General features: G+C 38.6%; 1 protein-coding gene across 5 annotated transcripts in view; it reads right to left on the bottom strand.

The window, feature by feature from the left end:
- NTN4 (netrin 4) overlaps positions 1 to 25,919 on the bottom strand; it is a 130,083-nt gene that overhangs the window by 7,154 nt on the left and 97,010 nt on the right. For 2 of the 5 annotated variants that reach the window (XM_027542114.1, XM_027542118.1), the window contains 4 exons: positions 11,131 to 11,344; positions 10,640 to 10,767; positions 2,195 to 2,263; positions 19 to 189 (listed from right to left, as the gene is read on the bottom strand). In XM_027542114.1, coding sequence (XP_027397915.1) covers positions 19 to 189; positions 2,195 to 2,263; positions 10,640 to 10,767; positions 11,131 to 11,344 — 582 coding nt within the window. The remainder of the gene's footprint in view (positions 1 to 18; positions 190 to 2,194; positions 2,264 to 10,639; positions 10,768 to 11,130; positions 11,345 to 25,919) is intronic. The other 3 variants (XM_027542117.1, XM_027542116.1, XM_027542115.1) reach the window with 3 other exon arrangements.

The raw sequence follows: 25,919 nt of genomic DNA, 5'->3' as shown, positions 1-25,919 counted from the left end.
GTAACATCTAATGCTCACCAGGATTGAGGATTGGACAAGTGCAGCCTCTGTTAGTCCATGATTCTGGATACAGTGTTCGCTTTCCTCGTAAAATTTTCAGTTTGGTGGATTTTAAGACTTTTTTAATCTTCACGTTGACCTCAGCATGAGATCCTTTATCATGAGCCGATAAGATCTTTATTTTTAGCACTGTAGGAACACAATTCCAAAAGTAAAAATGAATAGAATTTCATACTACTCTTTGAACTTTGAACAACTTAGATATGCATTTCAGAGTATAATGGAAAAGTGAACTAGTGATTATAATGTGGAAATATGCTTTAAAAATCATTAGGGATTAAGAGGTACACATTTCTATGTATAAAATAAACAAGTTACAAGGATGTATTTACAACACAGGGAATATAGCCAATATTTTATAATAACTGTAAATGGAATATAACCTTTAAAATTGTGAATCACTAGTTATACTCCTGAAACATATAATATTATATATTAACTATATATCTCAATAAAAGAAAATCATTAGGCTCATTGATTTTACACTAACTTCATCCAATCTATCTATATTAACTATCCTCTTCCTTCTTAGACATTTTCAAATGTTACTTCTTTCCATATCATTATGTTAAGAGAATATCAACCATTTGTCTACTGCAAATAAATCTTAAGCACATTCAGCTATCAAATCTAAAAAGAAAAAAGATGCACAGGAAGTAGAATTGTTATCCTGGCTTTTATTTAGATTCTGACTATATTATACTCTATGGCTGGCTTTGTGTAATGTTATGACAAGGAGCAAAACGTTATTGCCAGGACATATTTTACATAGTCTAAAGAGATTAAATATTATTGGTTACTTTTCTTCCCTGGTGTAAAATTCAAGCTGACTGGGATTAGGAAGCTGTCCTGTGTGATGGCAGAGCTCCAGTTTCATGATTCTATTATACTCTTCCATTTATGAAGTGGATGTGGATAGGAATTATGTATATTTTGGGCTGTATAAGTTATGGAATAATAAAAGACTCAGACACTAGTCAATGATATGGCAGCAAGATAAGGCATCTTTAATATATTGAAAGTGAAAGTGTTAGTTGCTCAATCATGTCCAATTCTTTGCAACCCCATGGACTGTAGGAACTGTAGCCCACCAGGCTCCTTTATGCATGGAATTCTCCAGGCAAGAATACTGGAGCAGGTTGCCTTTTCCTTCTCCAGGGGATCTTCCCAACCCAGAGATTGAACCAGGGTCTCTGGCATAGAGGGCCTATTCTTTACCATCTGAGCTACCTATACTTAAGAATAAAGCCATTTAGAATTTAAAAATAGTAACAGTCTTTACTTAGGGCAATGACATTTTCCTTTGTCCATACACTTTATCTTCTGGGTATTTGAAAGGTAGAGGAGTAGACAGAGATGGCAGGGAAGAGAGTCAGGCAGAGAGCTAGTCTCAATGCCTTTCCAGTATATTTCTCCTTCCCTCCTACTACTTACTGAGCATCTAGTATGTGCAAGGAAATGTGCTGTGTGGTTTTCAAAAATCTCATTTCATGGGGAAGATGGCATCATCCCTGTTTTACAGATGAAGAAGTTTGGAGATGTTAAGCTGCTGCTGCTGCTGCTGCTGCTAAGTCGCTTCAGTCGTGTCCAACTCTGTGCAACCCCATAGATGGCAGCCCACCAGGCTCCCCCGTCCCTGGGATTCTCCAGGCAAGATGTTAAGGTACCCACCCAATAAACCAGAAATAAAACACACATAAGGTCTGAATCCAAAGCCTGAGCTTTTAATCACTGTGAATACACTGCTTTAAACTGATTTCTACTTAGTAGTACTACTGGCCAAGGAGTCATTTAAATGGCTAGAGACTTTCCTTTTAGATTAATAAAATAAGAATCATTCATAGGAAAGGATTATATGTCAAGATTTTGTTGTTGTTGTTGTCTGCCTCTTTTCCACATACTAGGATAACCTTGCTTTTGCTCTAAAAGCCTCCTACTCTCACTAAGACATTCAAAACCATCTCTATTAGGAAAATCTAGGTCAAGACCAGAATACTGTATTTACTACTGTTACATAAGACTAATGCTTTGATTTACTGAGAATGTCATAAACCAGGCCACTCATTTCCTTCAAAACTCTTTGTACAGGTAGTTTGAATAGATCCTTGGAAGCACTCATGGACTTCAGACTCACCATATGAGTATTTCATTCCACAGAATGCCTTGGAGTTTCCTAACACCTGTTCCTTACATTCACATTTACCTAAAGAAAGTAAATGAACATGGTGTTAGTAATTTGGAAACAAAGTAAAAAAAAAAAAATCAGCAAGTAAATCCAAGTGTCATAACCTTTTAAGACTTGAGTGATTTGTACAATATAATCCATAAGAAACCATGAAAAGTCACTTAAAAGAAAACTATTTTAATTGAATTAGTTATCATCCAACAAAGTATTGATGTAAGAAAAATATAGAAAAGTAGAAACAATGATATATTTTAATGCTTGTAACTGATGTAGGTAGATACAAAGATGTAGGAAACATTGACATATTGGTTCTAGCTAAAGTTTCTTGAGAAATCAGAGCACAAGATTTGCAAGTTGAAAATCATAATGGGATTAAATAATGGGAAAGATAAATCAAAAGTGCTTAAAATGAACTATTGTGATTTGTTCAATAATACTGCTTATCATCCAAACAAAGCAGAGGATTGCTCCTGCAGAAATTGTAGCAACCTGAGTGGATACCTCATGGCCTTTGATGATTCTACCAAAGCAGGAGAGTATGGTAACTACCATGTTAATTGAAATCCAAATGCTAAATGAGCTACAAAAGCCTAATTGAACTCCAAATGCTAAATGAACTCCAAAACCTATTTGAACTCCAAATCGCATATCTTTAAAAATTTATTTATTTATTTGGCTGTACTGGGTCTTTTTCACAGTTGGCTTAAATCTCAACATTCAGAAAACTAAGATCATGGCATCTGGTCCCATCACTTCATGGCAAATAGATGGGAAACAATGGAAACAGTGACCGACTATTTTGGGGGGCTCCAAAATCATTGCAGATGGTGACCACAGCCATGAAATTAAAAGACGCTTGCTCCTTGGAAGAAAAGCTATGACCAACCTAGACAGCATATTAAAAAGCAGAGACATTACTTTGCCAACTAAGGTCCATCTAGTCAAAGCTATGGTTTTTCCAGTAGTCATGTATGGGAGAGTTGGACTATAAAGAAAGCTGAGCGCCAAAGAATTGATGCTTTTGAACTGTGGCGTTAGAGAAGACTCTTGAAAATCCCTTGGACTGCAAGAAGATCCAACCAGTCCATCCTAAAGGAAATCTGTCCTGAATATTCATTGGAAAGACCGATGCTGAAGCTGAAACTCCAGTACTTTGGCCACCTGATGCAAAGAACTGACTCATTTGAAAAAACCCTGAGGCTGGGAAAGACTGAAGGCAGGAGGAGAAGCGAACGACAGAGGATGAGACGGTTGGATGGCATCACCAACTCAATGGACGTGAGTTTGAGTAAACTCTGGGAGTTGGTGATGGACAGGGAGGCCTGGCATACTACGGTCCATGGGGTCACAAAAAGTCGGACACAACTGAGCAACTGAACTGAACTGGGTTTAGTTGCAACACATAAGATCTTTGCTGGGGCATGTGGGATCTTTCAGTTACGGCATGTAGACTCTTAGTTGTGGCATGTGGGACCTGGTTCCCTGACCAGGGATCAAACCTGGGCCCACTGCATTGGGAGCACAGACCCTCAGCCACTGGACCACCAGGGAAGTGCCCTCCCCGCCACCAATGGCATATCTTATTCCTGAATGTAATGCTCTTCTCTTTAGTCCTTCAGCCTATAAGAACATGGGTAGGGAGGGACAACATAGTGGTAGGGGAGTGGGAGGTACAACCTATTGAGTGTTAGAGAGGCTCAAAGATGTATTGTACAACATGGGGAATATAGTGAATATTTTGTAATAATTGTGAATGGAAAGTAACCTTTAAAAATTGTATGAAAATAAAAAAGGGGAAAAAAGAAAAAAATTTTTTTAAAGAACAAGAATAGGTCTGTTATTTGAAAACCTTTTCTTGGCTGCTTTCCAGTACTCCCTTTTCATATGCTAAGAAATCAGACATTAAAATTTGAATAAATCTTTCTTGATTAGGCCTCAGCCCAGACGCGTTTTCTTAATAGAAATCTGGAAGAGGAGGAAAACCTATTTAGTTATACTGGGTTGTTAGAATATTTCATAAAAGAAGTATTATTTATAGTTCTGTTGTACTAGTTAAAGCCAGTTAAGTGAAATTTTCATCTGATGTTCTCCATCTCACAAGACGTGGTAGAAATTAAGAGTATCTTCATGTAATGCATTATATTCCTAGTTATGGAAACATGGCAGGTAAATAGGTAAACAAAGTTGGAGAATTTGAAAAACCATTAGAAAAATAGAAGAAATCTTTCAAAAGCAATTGTTCAAACATAGAATTCAGACTAAGTAGCATTAAGGCACAAAATTAATGGGAAAGATTTTTCCTTTTCAAATGCTAAAAAGATAGATACCACAACTTCATATTATCTAATCTTTCCTACCTTCTTGCCTGTTGTAAATTAAAGTAACACCAGTTAAGAAAATGATCTTAAGATTGTTAAGTGAAAAAAAATCATGATACAAAATTGCTGATATCGAGTGTTTCTCATATTTGAGTTCTTGATTCTTGAAAGGTCCATAATTCTCTAGGAGAATGCATTAAAACTGTGGTTTCTTAACTCTGCTCCAGCCACACTTGCCTCCTTGCTGTTTCTTAAATAAGCCAGGCCTAGCTTTCATGCGTTGGAGAAGGAAATGGCAACCCACTCCAGTGTTCTTGCCTGGAGAATCCCAGGGACAGGGGAGCCTGGTGGGCTGCCGTCTGTGGGGTCGCACAGAGTCGGACATGACTGAAGTGACTTAGCAGCAGCAGCAGCAGGCTTCCCAGGTGGCGCTAGTGGTAAAGAACCTACTTAGAAGTATGTCCCTCTCAAGTCCTTCTTTTCCTCCATCCCTGCTTTATTTCTCTATTATACTAAACATCATTAAATATTTAATTTATTTATTAGCTGTCTTCCTCTGCAGGAATGTAAGCTCCTAAGATACTGAGATTTTTGTCTGTTCAATTACTCTATTTGCAGCACTGGCACATAGCATAGGCTACTCAATAAGTATCTGCTAAAAGAATGAGTTTATAAAGAACACTTACAAATTAGTAAGAAAATTACAAATAGGAAATTCACAGAAAAAGAAACCTGAATGTCCCAGAAGTCATGAAAAATTACTAATCATGAAAATGAAATTAAAATGGCAAGCTCCCATTTCACACCCTTCAGATTGGCAAAAATTTAGGTTTGATAACATTAATTTTAGAAGTCCAATAAATATTAACTGAGTTAAACTGCCTGAATAAATGAGTTATGATAGTGCTTGGCCCTTTGTATATGCTACATAGATATTTGCAAAATACAAAGTATTAGTGAGGATGAACAACAGGATGTCATATTTTGCTGGTGGAATGCAAATGGATACAACCACTTGAGAGAGCTATTTGGCAGTAAATGATAAATTTGACAGTAAGCACTCTTGCGACCCAACAAAATTCCAGTTGAGCTATTTCAAATCCTAGAAGATGATGCTGTGAAAGTGCTACACTCAATATGCCAGCAAATCTGGAAAACTCAGCAGTGGCCACAGGACTGGAAAAGGTCAGTTTTCATTCCAATCCCAAAGAAAGGCAATGCCAAAGAATGCTCAAACTACTGCGCAATTGCACTCATCTCACACACTAGAAAAGTAATGCTCAAAATTCTCCAAGCCAGGCTTCAACAGTACCTGAACTGTGAAGTTCCAGATGTTCAAGCTGGTTTTAGAAAAGGCAGAGGAACCAGAGAGCAAATTCCCAACATCTGCTGGATCATGGAAAAAGCAAGACAGTTCCAGAAAAACATCTATTTCTGCTTTATTGACTACACCAACGCCTTTGACTGTTTGGATCACAACAAACTGTGGAAAATTCTTAAAGAAATGGGAATACCAGACCACCAGACCTGCCTCTTGAGAAATCTATATGCAGGTCAGGAAGCAACAGTTAGAACTGGAAATGGAACAACAGACTGGTTCCAAATAGGAAAAGGAGGACGTCAAGGCTGTATATTGTCACCCTGCTTTTTTAACTTACATGCAGAGTACATCAGAAGAAATGCTGGGCTGGATGAAGCACAAGCTGGAATCAAGACTGCCAGGAAAAATATCAATAACCTCAGATATGCAGATGACACCACCCTTATGGCAGAAAGTGAAGAACTAAAGAGCCTCTTGATGAAAGTGAAAGAGGAAAGTGAAAAAGTTGGCTTAAAACTCAACATTCAGAAAACTAAGATCTGGTCCACCACTTCATAGCAAATAGATAGGGAAAGAGTGGAAACAGTGAGAGATTTTATTTTGGGGGGCTCCAAAATCACTGCAGATGGTGAGTGCCGCCATGATATTAAAAGACACTTGCTCCTTGGAAGAAAATGCAGAGACGTTACTTTGCCAACAAAGGTCTGTCTAGTCAAAGCTATGGTTTTTCCTTTAGTCATGTATGGATGTGAGAGTTGGACCATAAAGAAGGCTGAGCATTGAAGAATTGATGCTTTTGAACTGTGGTGTTGGAGAAGACTCTTGAGAGTCCCTTGGACTTCAAGGAGATCCAACCAGTCCATCCTAAGGAAATCTGTCCTGAATATTCATTGGAAGGACTGATACTAAAGCTGAAATTCCAATACTTTGGCCACCTGATGCAAAGAACTGATTCATTTGAAAAGACCCTGATGCTGGGAAAGACTGAAGGCGGAGGAGAAGGGGATGACAGAGGGTGAGATGGTTGGATGGCATCATCGACTCAATGGACATGAGTTTGAGTGAACTATGGCAATTGGTGATGGACAGGGAGGCCTGGCAAGCTGCAGTCCATGGGGTTGCAAAGAGTCAGCCATAGCTGAGCGACTGAATTGAACACTTGAGACTCAACAAAATGAGGTTGTATCCTAGAACAGGGATCAGATAATAAACATTATAGACTTTGTGAGCCACAGGGAAAAATTAAGGATTTTATGTAGGTATTTATGTAACCACTTAAAGTGTAACTGTTTAAACCTTAGAGCAGTTAGCTTTCAGTTCAGTTCAGTCGCTCAGTTGTCTCTGACTCTTTTCGACCCCATGAATTGCAGCATGCCAGCCCTCCCTATCCATCACCAACTCCCGGAGTTCACTCAGACTCATGTCCATTGAGTCAGTGATGCCATCCAGCCATCTCATCCTCTGTTGTCTCCTTCTCCTCCTGCCCCCAATCCCTCCCAGCATCAGAGTCTTTTCCAATGAGTCAACTCTTCATATGAGGTGGCCAAAGTCCTGGAGTTTCAGCTTTAGCATCATTCCTTCCAAAGAACACCCAGGACTGATCTCCTTTAGAATGGACTGGTTGGATCTCCTTGCAGTCCAAGGGACTCTCAGTAGTCTTCTCCAACACCACAGTTCAAAAGCATCAATTCTTCGGTGCTCAGCTTTCTTCACAGTCTAACTTGCATATCCATACATGACCACAGGAAAAACCATAGCCTTGACTAGATGGACCTTTGTTGGCAAAGTAATGTCTCTGCTTTTGAATATGCTATCTAGGTTGGTCATAACTTTCCTTCCAAGGAGTAAGCATCTTTTAATTTCATGGCTGCAATCACCAAAAATAAAGTCTGAAAAAAAACTGTTTCCACTGTTTCCCCATCTATTTCCCATGAAGTGATGAAACTTTAGCCTGCAGAAAAGTATAAGGCAGGCCAGATTTGGCCTGAGGGCTGTAGTTTGCCTGATCTAGTGAAACTCCTTCTCAAGTACACAATATAACATATGTAGGAAAATATTCATGGTAGCACTGTATGTAATAGTGGAAAACTGGAAATTGGAGATAACCTAAATGGCAAACAATGGGAGAATAAAAATGGATAAATCTAAAAAAAAGTACACATTTAAGTAAAAATAATTTTAAGGGGTAGGTAAGTTATCATGTACATAAGATTTTTAAAATATTATATATTATACTAATTATATACTATTTACTATGAAAGTGAATAGGAAAAGGAGTTCATCAAGGCTGTATATTGTCACCCTGTTTATTTAACTTATATGCAGAGTACATCATGAGAAACGCTGGACTGGAAGAAACACAAGCTGGAATCAAGATCGCTGGGAGAAATATCAATAACCTCATATATGCAGATAACACCACCCTTATGGCAGAAAGTGAAGAGGAACTAAAAAGCCTCTTGATGACAGTGAAAGTGGAGAGTGAAAAAGTTGGCTTAAAGCTCAACATTCAGAAAACGAAGATCATGGCATCTGGTCCCACCACTTCATGGGAAATAGATGGGGAAACAGTGGAAACAGTGTCGGACTTTATTTTTCTGGGCTCCAAAATCACTGCAGATGGTGAATGCAGCCATGAAATTAAAAGACGCTTACTCCTTGGAAGGAAAGTTATGACCAACCTAGATAGCATATTCAAAAGCAGAGACATTACTTTGCCAACAAAGGTTCGTCTAGTCAAGACTATGGTTTTTCCTGTGGTCATGTATGGATGTGAGAGTTGGACTGTGAAGAAGGCTGAGCACCAAAGAATTGATGCTTTTGAACTGTGGTGTTGGAGAAGACTCTTGAGAGTCCCTTGGACTGCAAGGAGATCCAACCAGTCCATTCTGAAGGAGATCAGCCCTGGGATTTCTTTGGAAGGAATGATGCTAAAGCTGAAACTCCAGTACTTTGGCCACCTCATACGAAGAGTTGACTCATTGGAAAAGACTCTGATGCTGGGAGGGATTGGGGGCAGGAAGAGAAGGGGACGACAGAGGATGAGATGGCTGGATGGCATCACTGACTCAATGGACGTGAGTCTGAGTGAACTCTGGGAGTTTTTGGTGATGGACAGGGAGGCCTGGCCTGCTGTGATTTATGGGGTTGCAAAGAGTCGGACATGACTGAGCGACTGATCTGATCTGATCTGATGAAAGTGAAAGTGAAAGTGAGGTCGCTCAGTTGTATCCGACTCTTTGCGACCCCATGGACTGTAGCCTAACAGGCTCCTCAGTCCATGGAATTTTCCAGGTAGGAGTACTGGAGTGGGTTGCCATTTCCTTCTCCACGGGATCTTCCCAACCCAGGGATCAAACTCGAGTCTCCTGCATTGCAGGCAGACGCTTTACCGTCTAAGCCACCAGGGAAGCTCACTATTTACTATATGTATAGTAAAATAGTAAAAATATGAAAGTGTATGGTGAACACCAAAATTCAGGTTAGTGGTTATTCTATGGCATAAGGAAGGCTAATTGAGTTTGTAGATTGGTACACCTAGGGCTTCAAATGTATCTGTAATATCTTATAATTTAAATGAAAATATGGCTTCCCAGGTGGCACTAGTGGTAAAGAACCCATTTGCCAATCCAGGAGACACAAGAGATGTGGGTTCAATCCCTAAATCAGGAAGATCCCCTGGAGGAGGACATGGCAGCCCACTCTAGTATTCTTGCCTGGAGAATCCCTGGTGGGCTAAGTCTATAGGGTCACAAAGAGTCGGACACAACTGAAGTGACTTAGCACATGAGATAATTATTGCAAAATTAAGATTTGATAGCATTACAAGGTGTTCATATGGGTGTTCATATCATAGTTTTGGTGTTTGTAATGTTTAATAATAAAAATATTTTAAAACTTATTTTAAGTTTTATTTGGATGATTTGGTGATCACTTTATAGCCAAATGCTGACAAGATTTTTTGTCCACATTTGTATTTTTGATAAGAGTAAGTCGGTGCTAAATAGAAACACTTGATTTTCTATGAGAAAAGAATACAGACAGGATAAACCCAGAAATTATGTATTCACACCAATATTACAGCATGCTCCTCAAATGACAGAGCAGATAAATATCACAGCAAAACTGAATCAGAAGAAATAGTATAGACTTGATAAGCTCAAAGAATCATCTTTATATAGTAAACAGTGTTTTGACTTCAGTAAAAATCATGTTTCATATTCAATTAATGTTGTTAACATGAATTTTATTAGTTTTATTTGGCTTATATTTAGTCTATAAAATTACTTTTAGAGTTGTAACAAAGCTATAAACATAAGGCGTTCACAGCTAGTTTTTGCTTTATGCTATAAACATAAGGCAGTCACAGCTAGTTTTTGCTTTGTACATACTGAGTTACACTCGGTCTATAAGAATATTTTTCTTTTAAATGGATCTGTACATTTCCATCAAAACAGTATATTTTAGAGAGAAGGAAACACAACAAAGTACCAAGAGTGGGATAGTGAGATTTGGGTATTTTTTTACTTGATATTTTCTGTTTTCCAATTTTTTACTCTAACTATATGTTACTCTACCAATAAGAAAATTTAAAAAGCTTGTTTTATATTTAATAGTTTTATACTTATGGGGTTCACTACCTGGTTAACCTCAGAACTAAAGCATTCCCCTTATAAGATTCAAAATCTGTTCTCTGGTTTGTCATGGATCACTGCTACTCGAGACCAGACCCAGAAATATCATCTCTAATTATACCTCTTGTCCCACCTGAATGTCGAAGTGCAGAAAATCCTTGCTCATCCTTCCAATCCCAGGTTGGCTCACTCTTATTGTGCATGGAATGGAAGTCAGGAACTTCATGATACCAGTCTATGTCTGTGCTGCTAATAAAATAGAAAACGATGAAGAACCTATTAAGGAATCTCTTAGAACTTAAATTAAATGAATGTATTTATAGGGATTTAAACCTTGTCAGCTATCTTCCTATCTTTTCACTTTTCAGAAATAAATAGTATCATAAAGGGCCTATTGTTAAAAAGAATAATTCACCTTGCAAAATGAACCAGACCATCTCTAGAATCTTGCAAGCACAATTTCCTTGATTCTGCAATTTGACAAAAACTCTTTAAAGAGATGTGAAACTACATCTTTGCTCCTCCAGTGGCATGTAAGGTTTTCCAGATCACCATCAGATCTTCAAAAGAATGTGAAAGACACAGATGAGAGCAAGAGCCCTGCCTGTTCACCTGCTGAGGCAGTCTCCTGTATGAGGGTCGCAGCTCCCCGCACAGTCACAAGGCCGGCAGCCGTAGTCTCCGAAGCCCCAGTACCCCACCATACACCTCTCACAATGTGGCCCTGCCACCCCAGGCTTGCACGGGCAGTCACCATTGCTGGGGTCACAGAAGGTCACCGAGCTGAAAGGAAGGACAGCTGATCCAACTGGATGACAGGAACACGCTACAACAGAGAAGACACAGAAGCACCAATGAGTCAACTGGTTATCTGCAAAGATTGGTCCCCAGCTGTTTCCTCTCACCACACAGCACATCTCTGAGGCTCCTCCTTTACCCACTTAATGTATGCTCAGCGAGTGAAAGCTAATTAAACTGCAGATAAGAAGACATCATCAGAAAAGCACATCTGCTGCTAAACCACCTAATTTATCATTAAATTAAAGGCATTAATATGAACGGCTTTTTGTCTGGGGTGATGAGGATGAATAAGCAAAGAAGACAAAGAAGAAGCAGTTAGTGAGAAAGAAAAAAAAATCATGAGTGCATGGTGTTCTGGAAGCCGAAGCTCCAAGGAGGTGGGCAACATCAACTGTGTTAAATGCTGTGAGTCCAAGCAGATGAGGGGCAGGAATGGATCAATGCACCTGACAGCATGAAGACCACTGGTGTCCATGACAGGAACAGTTTCAGTGTAATAGTGAGTAGTGAACCTCATTGAAGAAAACTCAGGAGAGAATAGGAGTAGAGGAATTTGAGCATGAAAACAGAGAGCGCTATTGAGAGCTTTTCTATAAGGGCACAGAAATGTAGTGGTAGCTTAAATTGGAGATAGGAACTGAAGTGAAGGTTTCAGTTTTTGTCCGTTGTGTTTGTTTTAAGCTGGGAGAAATTACAGCATGCTTGATGTTGGAAAAGATCCAGTAGAAAGGGGAAAACTGATGAGTAAAAGAGAGATGGGAGAATTTTAAAAGGGATATTTGGGCATACTTGGGTAAGGACAAAAGGATGGGATTTGGTGTAGAAGAGGAGGTGTTGGCCTTGGGTAAAAGCATAATTAGTTCATAGTAATAAGATGGAAGGCAGAGCATGTGGATACAAATGCAGGGAAGTGGATAAACGCCATGGTGGGAGCTGGGACTTTTCTTCTGACTGCTTGTTTTCTGGATGAAATAGAAAACTATGTCATCAGGTGAGAAAGATGACGAAGAATGGGAGTGGGAAAGTGACTGAGAGACTTAGGAAGTGAAGTATAATTGCCAGCAGCATAAAGGGCACCTTTTGAGATTAGTAGTCATGAATTCATAGTGACTTCAGACAAAATGGTTGTTTCTTCAGTTCTATACAACTAGGAGAGTTCAGATGTGGCACAGGAAGAAAGCTTGATTTGATTTGCTGAATGTTTGTGTCCTTCCCACTATATTTGCATGTTGGAGCCTAATCCCCACTGCGATGGTATTAAGAGGTGGGAAGCCTTTGGGAGGTTTGGATACAGTTTAGGGGAGATGATATTGGTACCCTTATAAGGGAAAAAGAGCGCAGAGCTCTCTTCCTTGAGAAGGATGTGAGGCAACAACAGAAGTTGGCAGTCTGCAACCCGGAAGAGAGCTCTCACCAGAACCGGGCCATTGCTGGCATCATATTGCAGACTTAAACCTTCAGAACTGTGAGAAATAAATGTTTATGTTTAAGCCACCTGCCTGCCTGTCTGCTAAGTTGCTTCAGTTGTATCCAACTCTTTGCAACCCTGCGGACTGCAGCCTGCCAGACTCCTCTCTCCCTGAGATTCTCCAGGCAAGAATACTGGAGTGTGTTGCCATTTCCTCCTCCAGGGGATCTTCCCAGGGACTGAACATGCATACCCTGTGGCTCCTGCTTTGGCAGACGGATTCTTTACCACTGAGCCATCTGGAAAGCCCTTAAGCCACCTAGTCTATGATATTTTGTTATAACAGCCTGCGTAGGCTAAGACAGCTCCTCAGACTAGAATCTATAATCACCATTTCTGCAAGTTCTTTATATTAATCAAGAGTCCTTCTCCTCAGCCCTATGGACAGAGAAGCCTGGTGGGCGCAACTTAGTACATATGCAACAGCTGACTAACAATGCTGTGACAGTTTCAGCCTCCTTCATGCCTTCGAGATAGTTAACCACTCTTTCTTCTACACTGCCTCTGTTCTTTGTATGTATTTCTATTTTGTGTGTATCACAGTGCATCATTATTATTTGTTTATGTGCCTGTCTCCCTTATTACTAGACTCTGAACTCATTGACAGAAGCGTCTTTATCTTCTTATTTTGGCTTTCTATACTCCAGAACAGAGTCCAGAATATAGTAGATGCCCAAATAAGAATTTATGGAATTGACCTGAAGGTCATTCTAGGCTGTGCAAGTCGTATGTGAAAGGGCCTATTTGGGGAATGTAAGAAGTTTAGTGTGTGTAGAGTGTACATTTAGGGGAAAGCAGTTGGAACTGATACCATTGTTGTTGTTTAGTCACTAAGTCATGTCTCCATGGACTATAGCCCACCAGGCTTCTCTGTCCATGGGATTTTTCCAGGCAAGAATACTGGAGTGGGTTGTCATTTCCTTCTCCAGGGGATCTTCCCAACTGATGAGGCAGAAGAAAAAGTGTTGAGTTAGGTTTGGAGCCAGACCATGGCAGAACCTAACCTAAGAAGTTGAATTTTGTCTTATGGGTATAAAGAATCATAGGAAGCAAATTGTTTTTTTTTAAAAAAAAAAAAAGAGCAGAATTATGACATGGTTAGAATTTAATTTTGACAGTTACTTTGGTGACATCATAAAGAGACTACAGTAGGGAGAGGCTAATGTCAGGGAAACCAAACAAATGAGAGAAAACAAGGAATTGAACTAAGACAGCAGATGAAGGAACAGGAGAAAAGGTTGGATGTGAAAAACTTTTAAAATATTGAATTGATAGGATTCAGGGGCTGGATGATGAGGAAGAATGCACTGTTGAGGGACAATAGAAACTGAGGAAGATTTTAAGGTTTCTAGTTTATGAAAGTGAATAGAGCAGGTTGGGGTAGGTGAATCCATGTTGGGGTGGAGATAAGGAAGAGAAGGAGAAAAAGATGAGTTCAGGGTTAGACATATTGAGATGTCTGAAGAATACACTAAGTTATACTGTGTATGTATGTGCTTAGCTGCTCAGTCATGTCCAAATCTTTGCGATCCCGTGGACTATAGCCCACCAGGCTCCTCTGTTCATGGGTATTCTCTAGGCAAGAATACTGGAGTGAATTGCCATGGGCGATTCAGGGCATCTTCCCAACTCAGTGATCAAACCCAGGTCTCCTGTATTGCAGGTGGAATCTTCACCATTTGAGCCACCAGGGAAGCCCAATAAGTTATACCAAGCAACTGGAAATAATAATCTGAAGTGTAATAGAAGGTTGGAGTAACAAATACAGTTTTGAGAATTGTCAGAAGATGAGAATTGAACCTAGGACTACTGGATGAGATTTCCCAGAGATAGTATACAAAGTAAGAAGATAACCAAAGTGGAACACTGGTGAACACCCACATAGTCCAGGCAGTGGAGGAGCAGTAACTTGTGAAGCAGATAAGGACCAGATAGAAAGGGAGAAGAATCAAGTAGGTGTTATGGAAACCAAAGGATGAGAAAGTTTCAAGTGATTAACAATGTCAAACAAAGCAGAATGTGTAAGTCACATAAGATATATAATAGGACAGTAATGTTGTCACATAGGAGGGCATTGGTGACTTGGAAGAGCAGGATCTGAAGAAATGGAGGTATTAATGGCATAGTATTCTGTTCAGCGGAGAAGGCAATGGCAACCCACTCCAGTACTCTTGCCTGGAAAATCCCACTGATGGAGGAGCCTTGTAGGCTGCAGTGCATGGGGTCGCTAAGAGTCCAACACGACTAAGCAACTTCACTTTCACTTTTCACTTTCATGCATTGGGGAAGGAAATAGCAACCCACTCCAGTGTTCTTGCCTGGAGATGTCCCAGGGACGGGGGAGCCTGGTGGGCTGCCGTCTATGGGGTCGCACAGAGTTGGACACAACTGAAGCGACTTAGCAGTAGCAGCAGCAGCATTCTGTTTAGATCTCCCTCATTTTGTTAAGCCTATAATCATTAGGGTAGTAGTTTTCAAACCAGCAGGAATGTGAGAAGTCTGCAAAAATTCTATACTTGTTGTATCTGTGAAACATACCCTTCCTTTCCTCTCTTATGCTCTCCTTGGTTGAGAACCACTAAAATAAGAACATGGAATATTGCCCTTTTTAAAAACAAAAGGTATAAATTATCTTCTTGGGACTATTCATTTACTTGCTCACTCAACCAACATGTGTTAGTTAATAATTCTAATGTGTATGAAGCATTTGTAGTTTACAAAACACAACTACTCCTTAGTCAAATATTTAATGTCCTTCATATTATGGCCCTAGCCCACTTTCCTACTTTAACTTCTCATTACTCTCTTGCGTACAGCCCTTATTCTAATTGAATGAGATGAATTCTTGCAGTTAGCCTTTATTCTAATTAAGTGGAACCCCAATCTTTCCTGCTCTTTATGAATCCCAATAGGGAAATCTTTTCTCCTACATCTATCTTTCAAAATTCTACACATCCTTTAAGATCTATTCAAGTGTCAACCCTAAAGGTTGTCTCTGGAAGGCCATGGTCAAAATGATTCAACGATTTGGAATAGTGGAAGTGCTCGTGGTAGAAGCCCTGTTTGCATCTTTCTTATAAAGACAGAACCTCACAGTTGAAATTCAGTGATATTCAGAAAAGATGCAGCACCCTTCCCGCTGCAACCCCCTCCCACCCCACCAAGTATGAAGCCCAAAGCAGCCATTCCATTTATCCATCTAATGGGCAAGTTTACCTTAGAAATCATTCCCTATTTCAACATAGTTGAATATGATTTCATCCTTTATTTGAAACCTCTTGGTGCTTTAAAAATAGCATTTCTTGTTATAGCTCTGCTCACTTCTACTTTGCATTTCAGACAGTCAGGCGTCTACTTTTCTCTGACCAACCAGTATGTAAATTCCTTGAAGGTGAGCATGGGTTTCACTCACCTACCTCCGGAAGTCTTCAGTGGAGAGACTTGGGTTCAACTCCAAGCTAAATGTTTTTATCTTTATGAGCCTCACGTTTCTATTTTACCAGGTTGTATTAAGAATTAAATGAGTCATAGTGTATGTCCCTTGGAGAAGGAAATGGCAACCCACTCCAGTGTTCTTGCCTGGAGAATCCCAGGGATGGGGGAGCCTGGTAGGCTGCCGTCTATGGAGTCGCACAGAGTCAGACACGACTGAAGCGACTTAGCAGCAGCAGCAGCAGCAGTGTATGTCCCTAGGACTTAACAGGCAGCTAGCAAATAGCAGATTCCGGCTACTCAATAAAAGATGGTTTATTTGAATTAAAAGGCAGTGATGAAAAAGCTATTTACAAAGGGCAGCAGAGGAAAACACCATAATTGACATTGCTTGAAAAGATAAATGTGTGTGTTTGTTTAAGGCAGCATTTATTTATCTGTTCACTTATTCAATAGACATTTAATGAGCACTTACTGTGTGTTAAATACTGAACAGACTTCCAGGCACCGATTTGATATTTTTGGCTCTTAAAGATATCCAGAATTTAGAAGAATAATTATTAGAAGATTAAAAAAACTTATCTAATGCAAGGAGAAAAGTAAACATTCTGCCTCTAAAACACTGAGTTTTTCAGGAGACCAACTTTATTTCGGTTCATACAGTTATGGTGATTGCTGACATTAAATCCCCTGATTTTTTTTTCTTTTGGTTGGGTTTTGTTATGAAAACATTCAGCATTTCCTCTTGATAGCAAAGTATTTTTGATTTTTCATTTGTTTTTAATTAAATAATTTGGAGAGATTATACAGTATGTAACATGAATGTATCAAAATGCTAAATTAAGTCCCATAATCCAATAGAAACTTTTCATCATTTTGAGGTAACTAAACCAATAGTTACCGTATCACTCAGTTAAGTCAACTTAGTTCTTGACAGCAGACAGGGGACCAGAAGAAAGACAAGGTAGGACTCATCTATTGTATTATATGGTATTCCACCACTACCACCGCTGTCTTTTACTCTTATGGGAAAATCCAGTCCTTTCTACGATTTGACCTCTCTGTACTGCCATATATTTTAAAACCTACACACATTTCAGGAATGGCCAGAGAAGAATGTGATTCTATTACACATGCTAGTGGATTTCTGTCAATGTGACTTTTCACATAAATAAAAGATAAAAATACCATTAGGAAACTATGCAGAATTAGCTCCAGGCAAAAGCTCCTGACACCTTTCATGGCATACTTTTTCAGAATGCACACTGAGGCTCGCCTTGCATACCTATCTCCTGAAGTTTCTATGGCAAGCAATATCTATTACATACATAATCTACATTTCTTATTTTCTTCCAAAATGGAAGTATATTTTCTCCTTGTTTGGGAGGAGGAGGGAAGGTTCTTCTTAGATTCCAGTTCAGGTTATGATCTTCCAACATAAATAGTAAGTGCTTGGGTTGAATTTTAGAATCAATAATTTACTAATTGTGTAAATCAATAACTTACTAATTGTTGACTCTAAAATTCAACCCAAACACTTACATTTTATACATTCATTATGGTGAATATCAAATTAAAACCAAGGGGGCTTTCCTGGTGGTTCGGTGGTAAAGAATCCACCTGCCAATGCTGAAGACATGTGTTTGATCACTGGTCTGGGAAGACCCCACGTGCTGCAACTAGGAGTTCACATGCCACAACTAAAGACCCCGTAATGCAGCAGCTAAGATCTGGAGCAGCCAAATAAATACATTTAAAAAAAAATTAGAACCCAGAGTGACATAAACCCTTGACTTCAGTTTTGTCTTCTCCTTGTTAGACACAAAACCCAATAGCAGAGATTGAACTGACACCATATACTATTATTCTAAACTTAATTATTAGTTTCATTATCATTTGGGGGGGGTATTCAGCTGTGGTAAATTGTTCCCGACAGCCAAAATTGTTGGTAAATTGTTCCCGACAGTGCTTTGAGTAGTAACCAGATACACTGGGTTGGCCAAAAAGTTCGTTCAGGTTTTTCTGTAACATCTTATACAAAACCCTGAATGAACTTTTTGGCCAACCCAATATTTAGAGGCTATGTGGTCTATCTAGGAAGCAAATTATTACTGGAGTAATTATTAATACCACTACCTCCCAAAAGAAAGCTCACCCTAGGCTGCTCTCATACAACCATACTGACAAAGCAAAATTATTTTTTAAATGTCATTTTAATTCCTCATTATTGTCACAAGATTTCATTAATAATGAAACAACTTATTTTAAACAGTATGTTCTGTCTGGTATGTCCTGTTATAAGAACACATGACACAGTAACACAAAATTTCCAGAACAGATGAGATAGAGGAAACGAGTACTTCACAAAAGATTTCACAACAATTTTCCTTCAAATAATGAATTTAAATAATTGCTAAATGTTGTACAGATCTTATTTACAGATACGTATTAGTAGCACCACATCTATTTTGTGATGTATTGTCCCTCCACAGAGCATGTACAGACAAGAGTGAGGACAGAGGCGGTTTTTTCCTTAGAAAAGGTAACTACAAATAGAACAATAGATGAAGACTTTTAAAATAACCTTGTGTATATATAAGGCTCTGAAACTAATATCTGTTTCAATCACAAAGGCTGACGATAAATACAACTGTTTGGAAAGTACCTGTAATGTCTCAGGAAGACATAACCTACAATACAAAGACAATCTAATAGAGTTGGTAATGGCAAAAACTTAGAGAGTCAGACTAAGAGTTCAAATTCTGGTTATGTGGCTTACTCCTTATATAACTGTGAAATTAACCCCCTCAAGTCTCAATTTTCTCACTCATGAAAGAAGAGTAATAATACCTATGCTACAGAATTGTTTCTTTGAGGACTAAATGAGATAATGTATATATGTAGCAATGTTTCAGGCATTAGTAGCACCTTATGTAAGGGGACGCCAGAGGATGAGATGGCTGGATGGCATCACTGACTCGATGAACTTGAGTCTGAGTGAACTCCGGGAGTTGGTGATGGACGGGGAAGCCTGGCAGTGCTGCGATTCATGGGGTCGCAAAGAGTCGGACACTACTGAGCGACTGAACTGAACTGAACTATGCTTAGATAATCACTGTTATTGTTATCTGCATGAAACATACCAGCTTTAAATGTCCACCATTTATTCATTTATTCATCAAACCTTTACCAAAGAGTTATTGAGCTTTGGTGTTAACATGAACTATGCTAGGAGATGAAGATACAAAGACAAATAGAGAGTCATATCTCTTCGAGAGATATGTAAATAAATTGTTGTTGCTAAGTCGCTAAGTCGTGTCCAACTTTGAGACCCCATGGGCTGTAGCCCTCCAGGCTCCTCTGTCCGTGGGATTTCCAGAACAAGAATACTGGAGTGGGTTGCCAATTCCTTCTCCAGGGATCTTCCCATGTCTCCTGCACTACAGGTGGCTTCTTTACCACTGAGCCACCAGGGCAGTAAGTGTTAGAACAGAGGTAGACCAGGGTGCATGGAAGCACAGAGGAAAGAATAAAAACTGCCTCATTAAAGATATGAGTTTTTTTAAGGAAATTAATTATCTAACTGGCTTTCAAAACAGGCTGAAATTCCTTGCTTTGTACCTGGAAGGAATCGGTGGCAAATAGCTTTCTTGACTAATCTAAGTCCTCTAGGTTACTCGCCCTGTTACATGTTCCCTTCTCTGCTTAAAAGAAAATTAATCAGCTATCACTCTTATTTTGTGGGTCAAAGTATGTTGAGAAAAAGTAGGGTATTATCCATGGTCCTGCTGCTTATAGGGAGATACCCTGCAATGGAATGTAGGACAAGAGTCACAGCTGTCAATCTGCATGAACATAATAAGCATGTCAACATGGATACAGAATGGCCAGGAATATAATGGAAGAGCTATGGCTTCCTTTATTCTGATGGGATTGCTAAAGCCTTTGGTGGTAGAGACCATTGCTGCCTTTTCACCTTTATTCCCACCTTCACTGCAGCTCAATGAGTCTGCGTATCATTCACTCAAAGAGTGATCCAGGATGCCAAGTGTGGGAACCACCTTGGGAACCACAGAAACCACCTGCTGAGTTTAGCATCTCACTATTTTTTAAATTGTCAGGACTTCTTAGTATTACCTGATGGCTCTAGCTTTTGCCACTTTGTTAGTAGAAGCTATACTGGGAGCAAAATACCCTGGAAGTATTTGCTTCTGATTTAGCTTTTCTAAAAACAGAACTCCAAGGTCACGGCTCTCAGCTGGGAAAGAAGCTGCTCGTGAAGCTTTTTCCCCACTGCTCAGCAACCATGCCTTCAGCAGCACCTTCCAGCCTCCCAACATTGTTTTCTCCTGAAAAGGCCAAGGCCCTACAAAATTTCTGATGGGGAATTTCTAATACCAAAGCCATTTCAAAAGTTTCCCAGCTTCCTGCCAAGGTTCTTAGAAGGAACAGGAAATGACTTTCAGATGCAGCTCCAAACAGGAGACAGTATGAACTGTCATTACTATATTAAGTGTGAAGTTAAGCGTTAGATAAAATGAAGTTGTCTATTTTTTTGACATTATTTTCTCCTTTCCTTCTACTATCAACTATTTTTTTGCTAGTGGATGGATAGCTATAAAAAATAAACAAAAAATTTGTACATGAATTTTACTCAAATAAAATATGTTTTACCCCTTTATTCTCCTAAGGAGCATGTTTCTATTCACTTTTTAAGTGTTATACACATTGTATTCAAAGATAGCTAGTTCCACAATATTCAAGGTATATATTCCTTTAAAAAAACTACACTAGAATAAACTTAATAAGAAAATAATCTAAATTAAGATTGCCTATCAGTTACTAAAATGCAATGTCTCCTGAATTGTACATCCCACACAAAGATAGAGATTCATTTATGCCTGATATCTATCCATTCTTGCCTCTATTGAATAATTTTTAAAAATAAATGGAAGGTATTTAAGTATATTTCCTATCTGTCTTCTATAAGCTTTTAAATGAGTAATGCAAATAAATACAAAAGTCATGCCCTTTATTTATTTATTTTTGGAATTGAATTGTTTGGATATAATCCCACTGAATTCTTATTTTTTTATTTATGTATTTATTTTTGGCCATGCTGTGCAGTATTCAGGATCTTAGTTCCCCCACCAAGGGACAGTCCATACCCCTTGTAATGTCCCCTGCAGAATCTTAACCACTGGATTGCCAGAGAAGTCCCCAGGCTGTTTATTTTTAATGCTTTACTATATGACCACTGCTCAGACCCTCAGTTTGATCTCTATATCATTCCTTTCCTGTTTACTAGTTGTAACTGAGCCAGTTCCTATTTATTTCTGGGTATATGTAAGAGATCTTAGAGAACTAAATAGCTGATTTTTATATTCCTGGGTTGCTACTTTAGTTAAAATTGAAGGAAGTACTTTTGAGTGTATAGACAAATTTTACTATGGCAAAACTTTTTGGTACAGTTTTGGACACTGTATTTGGAGGATTTGGTTAGATTATACACCATTGTCTTTTTGTTAAAGACAGCCTTCTGTATTCCCAGTCCACTCAGGTACCATCCACTTAGTCATCTCTAACTCCTTTTTCCTTTGAAGAAAGAACCCCTATGGACTCCATTTATAGCCCCTGCTAGACTGTCATGGTACCCCTTCCTTCTTAATACTTAATGTAGTTTTTTTTTCCTTAATGCAGTTTTTAATTTACACATTTACTTGGGTAAATTTATTTATAGCTTGTTCACATGGAGTTAGGGACTCTTGCTGTTTGTATCATGAATAGGATAGACCAGTCACATGATAGGCACTGGGTAAATCTGTGTTGAGTTTTTTAAAACTGGGTTAATTACAGTCAGTTAATAAATGTTTCCTAATGATTGATGGTCTTCTGGCCTCCAGTGTAATTTCATTATGATTTTTCACCTCACTGCCATCTCTATAGGATATTGTGAAGGCCTAGAAGGTAGAGGCCTTGTCTTTTCATCTCTGTATTCCCCAAAACCTAGGACCATGACTGACCCATTTTTAGGACTTACTCAATCTCTATTGAGCAACAACCAGGAAATTATTTTATGTTTTCAAGAACCTCCTAAAAGGCTCATACTATTTCTTTTACAGGTTTTTAGTAACACTAAGATACTAGAAACAGAACAAGCAGAACAAATTCATAAAAAATGGAAATGGCCAAATAGAAGAGAATATTCTGAATCTTCCTAGAGCAAGGCTGTTCCCTGCATTAGTGCAAGACTGCTTCCTACATTTAATGAGCTACTCGGTCAAATAATATTATTTATTATTTGTAAAAAAAGTTCTTTATTCTAACTCTGTGGGAGACATTCCCCACCCATAAATCCTCTCACTGGCAGCAAAATATTTTTTTCACATTAATCAATCTGAAATTCCTTTCATCACTTTCAAACCAATTATATCTAATTATGACTCTTTGTTCTAGGAAATTCAGTTCTTTTTTTGCCACTCCATTTGTAAGCTAGTAAAGAGTCCACCTGTAATGTGGGAGACCTGGGTTTGATCCCTGGGCTTGGAAGATCCCCTGGAGAAGGGAAAGGCTACCCACTTTAGTATTCTGGCCTGGAGAATTCCATGGACTATATAGTCCATGGGGTCGCAAAGAGTCCGGACACAACTGAGCAACTTGCACTTATGTACCCTTATACCTTTCAAGTATATGTAAAAAGTTGTATTCTCCCTGAGCAGTTTCCTCATTGATCTGAGAATATTTATTCTCTTCCATGTTTATTTATTAGTATCTCTTTTCCTGATTCTTCTGTTGGTCTATTTGAAGCTCTCTCCATTTACCTTCACCTTTGTTATACTAAGTTTAAGATAAATGCAGTTCTTAAGGTCCAAGAATATAAGTATACATATATAATTTCTGATTCTATCTGCCTTTGTTTACTCCTTTTGTTTTCACCAACTAGGTCACAATGTGGTGTGGAATCAAATTCTTTGGATCTTAACAGGTCTTTGGATCAAAGTCTTTGGGAACAGATAAACCTGAGTTCAAATCTCTGTGCTGATCAGTTGTGTGAACTTGGACAAATTATATAGTCAATTTAAGCCTTGATATCCTCATTTATGAAATACAATAGATACCACCCAACTCATAAAAATTGCTAAATGGGAAAACTTATGTAAACTGCCCAGCACAGTGTCTGACCTATAGTAGCCACTCAACAAATGCTAGCTCTCTTCTTTATAGCCTGTCTAATTTTGTCTAGGTTTTCTGAGAGTTTAAATATTTTATCATTGTTTATTTGATTATTTAATGCTTCTTCTCATCAAGTGCAAAATAGCATATTATTTATTTATTCAGTGAATTGTCCTAGAGACATTTTAGAGAACAACGGACTGGTTCCAAAAGCAAAAGTTAGAACTGGACATGGAACAACAGACTGGTTTCAAATCGGGAAAGGAGCACATAAAGGCTGTATATTGTCACCCTGTTTATTTAACTTATACGCAGAGTACATCATGCAAAATGCTGGACTGGATGAAGCACAAGCTGGACTCAAGATTGCCAGGAGAAATATCAATAACCTTAGATATGTAGATGAAACCACCCTTATGACAGAAAGCGAAGAACTAAAGAGCCTCATGATGAAGGTGAAAGAGGAGAGTGAAAAAGCTGGCTTAAAACTCAACACTCAAAAAACTAAGATAATGGCATCTGGTCCCATCATTTCACAGCAAATAGATGAGGAAACAATGAAAACAGTGACAGACTTTATTTTCTTGGGCTCCAAAATCACTACAGATGGTGACTGTAGCCAGGAAATTAAAAGACACTTGCTCCTTGGAAGAAAAGCTATGGTAAACCTAGACAGCATATTAAAACACAGAGACATTACTTTGCCAACAAAGGTCCATCTAGTCAAAGCTATGGTTTTTCCATTAGTCATGGATGGATGTGAGAATTGGACCATAAAGAAGGCTAAGCATTGAAGAATTGATGCTTTTGAACTGTAGTGCTGGAGAAGATTCTTGAGAGTCCCTTGGACAGCAAGGAGATCAAACCAGTCCATCCTAAAGGAAATCAGTCCTGAATGTTCATTGGAAGGACTGATGCTGAAGCTGAAGCTCCAATACTTTGGCCACCTGATGCTAAGAGCTGACTCATTAGGAAAGACCCTGGGGCTGGGAAAGATTGAAGGCAGGAGGAGAAGAGGATGAGATGGTTGGATGGCATCACCAACTTGATGTACATGGGTTTGAGCAAGCTCTGGGTGATGGTGTGAAGAACAGCAAAGCTTGGTGTGCTGCAGTCCATGGGGTCGCAAAGAGTTGGACCTGACTAAGTGACTGAACAGCAACAAATGACCTCTCCCATTTCTCTGCCCAAATTTCAGTGACTTTTATATTTATCAGTTCATAAAATATCTCCTTTTGACAGTGAATTTTAATGTTATTTAATCTTTTAAAGGATAGTCCTAGTATGATTATTACAATATATATATATGCATTTTATCTATCTCTTTGACTACTTAACATTCTGGTTTTACATCCTAGATTTTTTTAAAACTGAGATTAAAGTTTCCCAACTCTTATTGCCAAGTCACTGTTCTATTTAAAGTTCCGTTTTCAAAAACAGTTACTTCATATTGATTCTATGCTAGAATCATTCACAGTTACTTCCAAAATAAAACAAAATGTCTGTGTTGTTTATACAACATAAGATAAACTCATGTGGCTTTGCTAAAACTACAGTTTCAAAGAAAAAACCCACTAAGCTACTCCTGGAAACCATGTCAATACCCTTGGGGAACAATTCTTTTCTGAGATGGACTGGAATACAGGTACAAGAATGAAAAATGGAAGGTAATACTGTGGTAAGGCAGTCTGGATTTGATTAACAATTTTACTTCAAAGACAATTTGAAGGTAAAGAATAACTATGCCAGGGGTAGAATGAAATACTTGTTAAATAGGAGTACGAGCAGAGAGTGATTCTTGTGAATCTTCTTGGGACCATGATGAGAAGGTGATGTCTGAATAGGACTGTGAAGGCTGGAAAGAGGGTCTGTGGCAAAATAGTTCCCATTCAAGGCACTTGTATTTCTATCAGCTGAACAGTTTTCATCTAAGCCAGAAAGAAGAAAGAAAAAAAAAAAAAAAGGCAAGAAGACACAAAAGAGATTTGAATGGATGATAAAACTCATTCTTTACAAAGATAGTTGGCTACATAGGGTAATGGTAACCAAGTAACCAGACAGTATCTTGGTAAACATTTGGTTTGGGGTTTAGGGCAGAGGGACTAAGTTTGTTTTTATTCACTCTCTGCTAAAGGCAGTTGACTACATTTATTTTGTCCCACCAGGGAGGAAGGAAGGGCATGTCAGTTTTTCAAGCGGTTGTTTAGTTTGACAGAGAATGAGTTCTACTTTCTTTTCCATTCGCTGATTTTTCTTTAAAGGTGGAAAGAGAGTGTGCAATAGGTAAAAATATATCTTGACATAAAAGTCAATTCATTTATTGTAAAGTAACTGTTTCCCAAAAAGAGAACTAATGCTGTTCTACAAAGCATTTCTTCAAACATCTATTTTAAACCACAAGTCCCACTAAAGTAAGGGAAATTTTCTATAGAAAAATGTCAAGGACTAGCTGTCTATATTCCACATGCAATCAATTTCCCACCCATCGAACATTTAACACATCTTGTGGTGTTAAAAGAACAGAGAA

The sequence above is a fragment of the Bos indicus x Bos taurus genome, chromosome 5 (assembly GCF_003369695.1).
Source record: "Bos indicus x Bos taurus breed Angus x Brahman F1 hybrid chromosome 5, Bos_hybrid_MaternalHap_v2.0, whole genome shotgun sequence".
Classification (NCBI taxonomy): domain Eukaryota; kingdom Metazoa; phylum Chordata; class Mammalia; order Artiodactyla; family Bovidae; genus Bos; species Bos indicus x Bos taurus.
The sequence above is the reverse complement of the archived record's forward strand: the minus strand, read 5'-3'. Positions and strand labels throughout refer to the sequence as shown.